Genomic DNA, 10,330 nt, shown 5'->3' on the forward strand with positions numbered 1-10,330 from the left:
GTGCTGGGTCTGTCTGCCCACACCTCCCCCAGGAAGGAGAGGCCTTGCTGAGCTCATCGATTTAGCTGGGGCAGTGCCCCCTCTGGCACTGAGGCCTGGCACACAGTGGGCGTGCAGAAACATGGCCCCCCGGCTCCCCACCCCAAGGTCCGAGAAGCTGGGGAGCTCTCTCTCTGGCAGGACATCAGGCTACGGGGCCTGTACCACAGCAGCTTCCCACAACCCCCATGGAAGGTGCCATCACCCTCCCGGTTCACCCAGGAGGGCACCGGAGCTGGGCAGGGCATAGCCCATCACGGTGAACTTTCAGAGCCCGTCGCCACCTGGGTGCACGAGCCAGGCCTGGGGGTGCCTGGAGTGCCCTCTGCCCCCGCCTCCCGACGCCAGATTCCAGGGGACAGCCCCGCCTCCCCCTCCCCCCTCCCCCCCCCCCCATGGGCCCCGGGTCCATTCTCCATTCAGAAAGAGAATGGGAAATGCCTGATCAGCATCTGGGCTCCGACCAGATGGAATTTTCCGTCTGTGATGGAAGTGATGTCAGCACTCGGTCAGGCGAGGCGAGATGCTTGGGCCCGTGTCCTGACCGCTGGCCACAGTGCCGGCTGCCAGCCACCTGAGGCGCTAAGAACGCACCGGGCTCCGTGCGGGCGCCCGCAGTGGGGCCTCGGCGGGGCCCACCCCCCGCTCCTGGCCCCACGGCTCACCTCATCTCTCGGCCCCGGACCACCCCCTCCTTCTCGAGGCCCCTGCAGCCCTGGCCTGTGCCCACACACTCTCTTCCGTGCCTCATGGTCCCCCAAAGCCCCCATCCGCTCCGGAAATACCCGATGAGCCAGAGCTTGGAGTCTAAAGCCTTTCCCTGTCCCCGTTCAGGCCCCGGCCCAGGCAGGAGGCCTGACGAGGGACCCAGGACCCCAGCCGTCCTCCATGTGAGCCCAAGCTCCCTGCACAGGGCGGGGCGGGGGTGGGGGTCCCTGGCTCAGCCCCAGGCTTGCCGGCAGTCAGAGTACAGGGGGCCCCAAGCCAGCCCCGTAAGGGGAGGGCCCACAGCGTGCCACGAAGCCTTACGGAAGAGCTTTGCAGCAGGAGGCTTGGCCCCGTCCAGAGACAGAGACCACGGCGTGAGGGCTCGAGGCTCCAGCATCCCACCACGGCCAGTCAGCGCACGGGCACGCACACCCCACCCGTGCGCGACACCGGGCTCAGCTTCAGCACAGGCCACGCTGATGCGCCCGAGGCCACCGGGCCAGGGTGGCCACACGGGACCCTGGGACGGCCCATCCGTGCACCCGCTGCACCCAGGAGCACACCGCACGTGCAGCACAGGTCAGAACCCCCGACGGACCATCTCTTCAGAGACGCGGCCCCACAGGGGGGCCTCCATGCCCTCAGCAACTGCCCCTGAGCGCCGCCCACACGCTCAACCCCTCTGTGGGCCACCACAGCCTTCAGCCAGGCTGGGGAGCCCCTGCCCCGCTGGAGTCCCTCACGGGGGCTCCGAAGCTGCCCACCCCAACCCCAGCCCTAAAGGCCACAGCGGCACACCCCCTGGGCCAGCCTCCTGGCAGAAGTCATGGACACCCAGGCCCCGGCGCTCACAGGCGAGGAGGACGTGGGGGCCAGACGTCCAGGGCCGACGCCGCTATTCTCGGGGCATCGGGGACTTCCGCCCGGTCACACGGCAGGAGGTGCAGGGCCAGGCCCCCAGGCCCAGCTGCCGTAACTGAGGTCCCGCCACTGCCCGTGGCGTGAGGCCCACGGTCCGCGGAGGTGGGCGTCCCTGGACAAGGCCATGGCTGCAGGCCTGTCCCTTCAGCTCGTCCTTACCCCTCCCTGCACCAGCCCTCCCTTCGAGGCAGCTCCACCAGCTTTCAAGGGCGAGGCTCCAAACAGAAGGCGAGTCCAAATTCCTCCAGGGGCCTGGGCTGTCCCTGCCCTGCGCCCCACCATCCTTGCGGTGGTCACACCTGCCTCACCGGAGCAGGGAGGCCCGAGTCACTACACAAAGGGCCCCTCGGCCCAGGGCCAGCCCGAGACGGAGGCACATCAGCACCAGGCCTCACACGGGGGCCACGGGGCACGCGTCTCCGGGACCCCAGCAGCACACACCCGGAGCCTCGGAAGACTGGGGGGTGTGACGACAGGTGTCAGAGGGCACCAGCAGGGCACCGTGAGAGGAGGGCACGCTCCCAGAGAGGGACGGCCCGGGCGAAGGCCCGGCACGAGGTCCAGGCTGCACACCCGTGTCCCGAGGGGCTCTGGAGGGTGGGGTGGGGGCAGGCAGGACCCTCCACCGCTTCCCAATGGGGAAGTCCCACCCCAGCCCCAGAACTGCCGAGGGCCTTTCTCCACAGGAAGAGACCAGGTCGGGTCTTCCAGGAGGCTGGCGGGATCCCAACCCCCAAAGCACCATCTGGGAACCCACATGCGTCTCGGCCGGAGCCCTGGGCCTGGACTGAGGGCTGGGCTGCTGTCGCAGCTCCTGTGCCTGGGGCCCCTCACTGGGAAGGGCTCACGCCACACGGCGCTGCCCGCTCCCCTGGGGCTGGCTCTTGGCCTCGGCACCCACCCAGCCTCACACTGGGCCTCACGGGTCCCCAGATCACCTGGGAAAGGGGTGGCACCCACCTTCCAGGCCGGGGGCCTGAGGCCAGAAGGGATGCTGGAGCCCCACACACTTGAGTACAGAGGAAGCAGGGGTCTGAGCCCACACGGCCTCCTGAGGAAAGCTCCGGAAAAGGCCCCCTCACCCGCCGGGCCAGGCTGAGCGGGTGCCGAGGGCCCTGGCCGTGGAGCAGAGTTGGGCGCCTGGCTGGCTGTTCGGCCCACAGCCCCCCACCCCTCTAACACACTTGGCTGCGGCTCCCACATGCCGACCAAAAATTAAAAACAGATTTTCCACTGAGCTGGGCTTGGGTTTCACGAATTCCATGACGGTGAGCTCGTTCGTGGCCATCCTGGAGAAAGCACGGCCAGCGGCCGGCCGAGCAGGAGCCCAGGAGGGGCCCGGCTGTCTGTCCAAGTCCTCCCACCGGAGGTCTGAGACCCAGAGCACCAGGCCGCACATGGACACACACCGGCTGCAGGCTGATGCCCTCACGGCGTGTGCACCCTACTCGCCCTTGCCCTCCAGGAACCACCGGGATGGAGGCCCGGCGAGGATGGACTTGGGCTCAAGGCCCCGGGATGAGCTCTGGTGGCTCGCCCCCCAAGGCAGCCCCCGCCCCGCCGCCCTCCGGGTCTGGGGGCCAGCCCGCTGTCCTGCTGCCCACGCCACACCCACTCGCGGAGGGAACGGACCCCGGAGGACACGGCACAGGAGCTGCCCTCCCCGCGGCGAGGGTGTCTATCGGGCCCCAGTGCCCTAACGCATCTCCCAGCACGGCGCCCAGAACAGCCCTCTGCTCTTCCCCAGGCTTGACCGCACACACCTCTCCACTGGCCACCCCTAGGGACCCAGGCCACAGGCCGCGGATGCAGCCAGGAGCCAGCCGACGGGCCCAGTCACATCATTGGGCCAGCCGGAGCTCTGTCCCAGGACTCAAGGGGGGATGTGGCCCGGGGAGGGCAGCCTAACCAGCCTCCAGGGCCAGGCTGGACGAGACACCACAACTTCTGCGGCGGCCCTCACGACAGTCGGGAGCCCAGCTGGAGTGCACGCGGCCGGAGCGGGCGGCACCCCAGGCCGGGACCCTCCTCAGAGCGAGAAGGAAGCGGTCGCTCAGGCTTTGGGCAGGCCGGCCTTGCCCCACGCCCTCAGCCAATACAGGAGAGGCCCGACCACAGCGGGTGCCTGTGGTACGAAACAGAGCCCTCTCTGAGACCCCTACGTCTCGTAGCCCACCCGCCCCTCCTGTGGGGACCCAGGCCTCAGCCAGGCTCCTCTGGGGAGCAGAAGCAGCACGCCGACTGAGGCCTGCGGGAGGACCACACGTGCAGGCCGGTGGGTGTGCGTGAGCCCGACCCAGGCCTCGGGCAGGAGACAGGGGACAGGGAGGCTCCGGAGGGGCCCCGCACAGCCCCTCTCCCACAGCCCACCCGGCCACAGCCTGGGTCCTCTGCCAGGTTCTGCGGGCACACCCCACACCCAGGCCCCTCCTCTGCAGCCCCCATCCTGCGCCTGCTATTGGCCTGGAGGCCTGGCCTTGACCGAGGCCCGCCAGAGCCCTCACAGCCCCCTCCACGGCCCGAAGCATCCTTGTTGCCTCAGCACGTCTGGTGTGTGACCCAGGGGTCCTGCTGGACAGGCAGCAGACCCCATTCTGGGCACGTGCTGTCCCACCTCGGGCAGGGACCCCAGCTCAGGGGTACCCTCTGGAAAGCAGCCCCCTGTTCTGGGCAACGGTGCCCATCAGACCCTCCCCAAGAACGCGAGGAATCCCTCAGAGCCATGGGAGAGCCATGTGTGTGTCCTGGCCCAGTGCCAAGCTGAGGGCAGACCCCAGAAGGCAGGCACGGGCACAGCCAGGTCCTGCCACACCCACCACCAGCCCTGTCACATGCCCCAATTCCTGTGGGGCCACGGGGGGCCACTTCCCATATCTGTGACCCGGTCCCTGGGCTGCAGATTCCGTTCCTCCTGTGCAGCCAAAGCAGAACTGCCCGTGGCGGGGGGAGAGGACCCGGTCCCCACACCCGCTGAGCTTCCCTGAACCAGGCCCCACTAGGGGACCAGGGAGCCTCTGCACGGGGACTGTGTCCACCGAAGGGGAGTACCGCGCTGGAGCAGGAGCCTGCCCACATTTCCAGCCCACTGATGCTGGCCGGCCAGTGGCCTCAATTCTGCTTCTAGAGCAGTGACAATGCCCACCCCCGAGGGCCACTGTGTGGCCGCCTGGGGAAATGTTTATGAGCCTCTCAGGTACAGCGGCTGTGGCCTGGGGTGAGAGCCACAGCACACCCTGCCCAGAGCCTGACCAAGACCCCCTGGCCAGGGCCGGAACGGCCGATGTCCCTTCCTGCATATCCTCTGGGCAGAGGAGTAGAGTGTCGGGGACACGGCTCGTCACCACATCCACAGACCCTTGAAAACCAGGGGCCACCGAAAGGCAGAACAATGGGGCCTGGTGACAGAGACCCCACACCAACGCCAAGCAGGGGATGTGCCAGGTTTCCCATTAACCACCCCCATGACCGCCGCAGTGTAGACCTCGCAGCCGAGGCAACCAGAGGCTTCACCCTGCCCCCCGTCAGAAAGGAAAGAGCCGGCCGATCTGTCCCAGCAGGCACTTCCGTGTTCACCCACCACTGCGTCCCCCAAATCCAGCTCATCGGCTCTGTCTGTGCAGGGGGTGCTCTAGAAGCTCCCGCCCACTCCTCAGTGAGCTTTGTCACGTTCGGTACGTTTCTGTCACTTGCACCCCAGCATCCCGACTGTTACCATGGGACGCTGGCCACACATCAAGAACCCAGGGCCAACAACATTGTCCAGAAGTCGGTGACAATAAGGGCGTGCGGCGTGATTCTGGTTCCGAGTGATGCGCACCCCACGGGTCTGCGTGTGGGGGTGAAATCCAGCCAGAGGCGCTTTTTGGTTTTTTCTTCATGCTTTTTCCTATTTTCCAAATGTTCCGCCAACATCTATTATTTTTGTAGATGAGAAGCCAGGCGATCACCCCAGGTTTTAACCTGCTGATCAGTGATGGAAGGAAGATGACAACAGGGCCACCCCACCCACAAGACCCGGGGGCTTGGCCAACACCAGCCTGCAGTCAGGTACTCGGCAGACCTTTCTTGAGTCATAGCTTTTAGCCAAGGCGCTACGGTCTTAGCTAGGAGACCCCTGGGCCCTGACAGTCATACAACCTAGACCTCAAACGCCCTCTAAGGGGCCACCCAGTCAGGGTTCACACATCTCCGAGCACAGAGGCAGCACGTTCAGACCAGAAGGACTCCCTTATTTTGGGCTGAGGCTCGGGCTTCTGTCTCAGGGCCTTTGCACGTGCCATTCCAGCGGCCAGGAACCGTCTCTGCCAAGGTCTGTGCATGGCTACCTCTGTCCTATCTTTAGGGTCTCGAATGAACCATCCCAGCACTCAGGGTTCTAACAAGAAACAGGCCTCACAGGCTGTGCAAGCCTGAGGCAAATGCTACCATCTGACCGGAAGAGAAGCCAGTGTGCCCGCTTAATGCCAGGTTCCAGGCAAGTCCCAGCCCTCCGGGCGTTCGCAGCCTGGCTGGCGCCCTTCGTGGCAGGCCAGGAAGCACCTCTTCCAGGAAGACTTCCCTGACCACTGCGCTCCTGCAGGCCCTGTCCTGACACCTCACAGCTTCCAGCCGCCCTGAACTGGCAGAGATAATGAACAAAGAGAGTGAATTTGGCCTCGGCCTCCGGACACGGGGGTGTGCAAAGGCTTGGCAGGGGAGTCATTAGGGTGGGTAGGGATGGATGGGGCACGCTCCCCAAGGGGCAGCCCAGAGAGGGAGATGATCCCCCCCAAGGTCACACAGATAGGAAGCAACAGAGCTGGGGCCCGGGCCCCTAATCTCCAGCCTGAAAAGGCTGTGGGACCCCTGCCCGAAGCCAGGGCAGGCCCTACCATCACCTCAGAGCACATCAGGCCCCCAGACATTGGGCCCAGCCCGCCAGCTCAGCAGTGCGACCCCCAGAGTCTCCTCCTTTCTCTGGGCCTGCGATCCTCCGGGCAGCTCCCCTAAAATGACACTCCCCACCCATCCAGCTGCCCCTTGTGTGGGGAATCTGGGCCCAGCCCCAGGGGAGTCGGACCAGCAGCCCCTCCTGGCAGGCAGGTGGGGGGTGGAGTAGCACAGAGCAAACTCCAAAAGCTTCTCTGCCTCCTTCCGGTCCCCGTCCACCCACAGACCCCACTGGCACCCTCCCTATGATCTGTCCATCCGGCAAACAGCCCGGGCCCCCAAGAGATGCATCGATGGCCAGGGAGCCCCTCCCCTCAGAATGGTGGCCTCGGGAACATGGAAACCCGAGACCTTCCGCCCCAAGAGAAATGCCAGCCCTGCTCCTGCAGGGGCTCCAAAGCCCCAAGTAGGGCCGGCCAGGGCTCTGGGAGCCCTCGGAAGAGCCCCGCATCTGCTCCTGACCCCTGCAGGGGGCCAGCAGAGGGGGGCCCAGGAGGCTGACTCTGGCTCCTACCACCTTGTCATCATGTGACTCTGAGCCACTTCCCTCTCTGAGCCTCGGTTTGCTAATCTGTACAAGGGAGGCAATCATCCTCATTTCCCGGTCTGTGAGAGAAAGGACCAGTGACGGACAGCCCTGCACAGTGCCCCAAAACAGGGCCGGGCCATGGGGGTTTCCAGCGGGTTTTACCAGGGCACCCGGCAGTGGAAGGCGGGGGCCGGAAACGGCAAAGGACAAAGCCTGGTCTCCTCACACCATACACATCCCCTACTCCCCCGACCCAGGCCCCACTCGTCCCCTGGACAGTCCAGGAGGCAGAAGCCCTCCTCCCACGCTGGGCCCAGGCCACATGGGGGTGGGGGCATCGCCAGACCCTGCAGCTCAGGCAGAAGCCGGCCAAGAGGGGGCGCCTAGGGCAAGAGGACGAGGGGACCCCCGCCCGCTAGCTGCCCCCTCCACAGCCAGGAATACTAAACCAGGGGAGACAGGAAAGGGTCCTAGGCCACAGGGTCCACGCTGACCCACTGCCCAGCCACCCAGGAAGGGAGCTCCGTCTGATGCCACCGAGCACGAAGCAAAAGCATGGGGCCTCTGCATCCCCCACTGTAGCCCCACAGAAGTGCGCCAGCCCGGATTTCAGGATGTGGCACTGAAGGATCAGAGAGGTCAAGTGTTCACCCGAAAGCACCAACCCCGGGAAGGCAGGGGCAGGACGCATGTCCGGGTCTGGCTGCTTCTACTAGCCCCCAGCCAGGAGCGGAGGTGGCAGGGGATGGAGACAGGCTGGTTTCCACGCCGTGAATTATTCAGTGGCTAATTCTGCTCCGCAGAGAGGAGGCAGGAGAGTGAGTCAGAGCCCTCCCACAGCGGAGGAGGGGGCAGTGCTCACAGAAGCTGGGGGCACACACCCGCAGGGGCACAGGGCCCTGCAGGAGGTCGGGCTGAGCCAGGGGGGCCGGCCCCCACTCTGGAGACCTCCACAGGCTGCAGACGCCGGGCCCTCACTCACACCCCACGATGTGTCCCGAGAGCCCCAGGGGGCGAGGGGCCACAGCCAGTCCAACCGAGGGTGGTGAGATGGCAGGTGCAGCCTGCGGGCAAGCTCTGTGCGGGTCCAGATGCCCCAGGCGCCCCAGGGGCAGTCCCGGAGCTTCAGAACCGATAACTGACAGAGAACTTCCTAAAGTAAAGCACAGTTCCTGGCCGGGGACAGCCAGGGGCCTGATGTGACGGAGCCGTGACACGTGGAAGCCCCTGGGGAGCAGAGAAGGGTGCTGCTCCCACACCGGTCGGCACCCCACGGCTGGGCTTCTAAACGTGGGCGTTGAGTTTTAGAAAAACCTTGCTGTCTCTGGGCATGCCTGGGCCAATCCGCGGCCCCCTTTCTAATCTGCTTAGAAGCAGATCAGCAGGCCCAAGGTGACCACTGAGGCCGGGAGTGGTGGGCTCCCCCGCAGAGCTGAGATGCCCGCGGTGCCCTCGCTCTCTGCTTCCGGTCTCATCCTCTAGCTGAGGGTGCCCACAGGAGACAGTTCTACACAGGCCAGGTGCGATAATGTCCACGGAATACCGGACTCCCAGGCCATCTTGACAAGGAACGCTGTTCCACTCCACCCGGGGCTCTGCAATGACCACTAGAGAGAACCCCAGAGGAGTTCCGGGTGACCAGGCATCCGGGTCATGGGGCTTCTGGAATCCGGATCCCCAGGCAGGAAGGAAATGCCCACAGCCCAGTCCCCTGCCCTGCACTCAAATGACAGTGGATCAGTGCTGGGGGTGGTGCTTGGGCTTGGCATGACCCCAGGACTAGGGTTCTACTGGGAGAGCCTGATCCCTTGGGGAGAAGGCTGCAGACCTCCACTGTCCCCCATTCTGCCCAGGCTCAGCCCCTTTCCAGCCTCCCAGACTGAGGCCCACCTTGAGTGTCTGTGGCCAGGCCTCCCTCCCTCAGGGGCAGCCGGGTCCCCAGGCAGTCCAGGTGTCACCACAGCACACACTGCACTGTGTGCATCCCACAGCCTGGCCACCCAGCAGGGAGTCACTGCCGGCCAGAGAGGGCTGGCATCTGCCCAGCTCACTCACCTACCAAAATCTTGGCAGTGAGTGGGATTCCCAGCTGGGGGTGAGGGGGCCAGGAATCCCCCCCTCCTGGCTGGACCCAGTGCTCTCAGGTATGGGCTTGGGATCCTCTGGGTAAGGGGCTCTGCAGGGCCACAGTTCAGGGCTGCCCCAGGAGATGGACAAGGGCCTGGGTTGGAGCTGACAGCTGGCAGAGGGGGCTCCAGGGAGAAACGCGTGAAGGCTCCACATGACCCTAAAAAGGTGGGCCTAAGCGACACCAGGGGAGAAAGCTAGAATCTGCAGGAGGGCCGCGGACCCTCCATGCAGGATGGGGGTCTTTAGACGCTCAAGGAGGGGAGCCCCCAGGACGCAGAGGGGAGACCCTAGAGAAGAAAGGGGCTGTGACTCACGAGAAGGTGGAGGCCGTGACCCTCGAGGAGGACGGGGGCAGCGACCCTCGGGGAGGGAGCCACCCCCCGCCCCCAGCCAGACCCTCGACGGGCGGTTCGGGAATCTTCAGATCTTCGAAAGGACGGGACCGTGACCCTCGGCATGGAGGGGCCGTGACCCAGGGCCCTGACCCTCGACCCAGGGGGGCCGCGTCACCTGCTGGTAGTCGGTATCCTCGGGCCGGAACTGGCTGCTGGTGGTCTCCCAGCTCAGGTCGAAGTGGGGCAGCCGGTGTAGGAGGTTCACCCACCAGGGTGCCGCGTAGCTGACCCCGGCCATGGCGGGCCGGCTGCCTCGGGCGCGCCGCCGCGGGGCTCCCTCGTTGGCCCGGTGGGCGCGGGGTTCAGGGGCCGGCCAACCCCCGCCCGGCCGCCCGCATCGCCCGCTCGCTCCTGGGCCCGGCCCGGCCCGGCTCGGCCCGGCTCGGCTGCGCTCGGCTCTGCTCGGCCGCCCGCGCCCGCCGCCTCTTTGTTCGCCGCCGCCGCCGCCGCCGCCGCCTCCGCTCGCCCCCCGCCCGCGGCCCGACGCCCCGCCCCCGCGCCGCCATTGGCCCACAGCCCGCCGCCCCCGCCCCGGTAGCCGGCCCCGCCCCCTGCCGCAATTGGTCCGTAGCTCGCCGGCCCCGCCCCCACCCGCCCGTCCGCCGTCCTTGGCCCCCTGGCCCCGCCCATCCGCGCGCTCCCGCCCGCCGGCCCCGCCCCCGCGCCGCCATTGGCACGC

At 66.6% G+C, this 10,330-nt stretch overlaps 1 protein-coding gene across 4 annotated transcripts in view; it reads right to left on the minus strand.

The window, feature by feature from the left end:
- Positions 1–10,110, minus strand: part of TTYH3 (tweety family member 3) — a 30,580-nt gene extending 20,470 nt beyond the window's left edge. The window contains exon 1 of one of the 4 annotated variants that reach the window (XR_015245225.1): positions 9,767–10,109. Coding sequence is in view for 2 of the 4 variants with exons in the window: in XM_086691233.1 (XP_086547359.1) it covers positions 9,767–9,889 (123 nt within the window). In the remaining 2 variants the exon portion in view is untranslated. Of the gene's footprint in view, positions 1–9,766 lie in introns of all 4 variants that reach the window. The other 3 variants (XR_015245226.1, XM_086691233.1, XM_086691234.1) reach the window with 3 other exon arrangements.
- Between the last annotated feature and the right edge of the window lie 220 nt (positions 10,111–10,330).

This window comes from Puma concolor, chromosome E3 (genome assembly GCF_028749965.1).
Source record: "Puma concolor isolate L17-30 chromosome E3, mPumCon1.1.hap2, whole genome shotgun sequence".
NCBI lineage: Eukaryota > Metazoa > Chordata > Mammalia > Carnivora > Felidae > Puma > Puma concolor.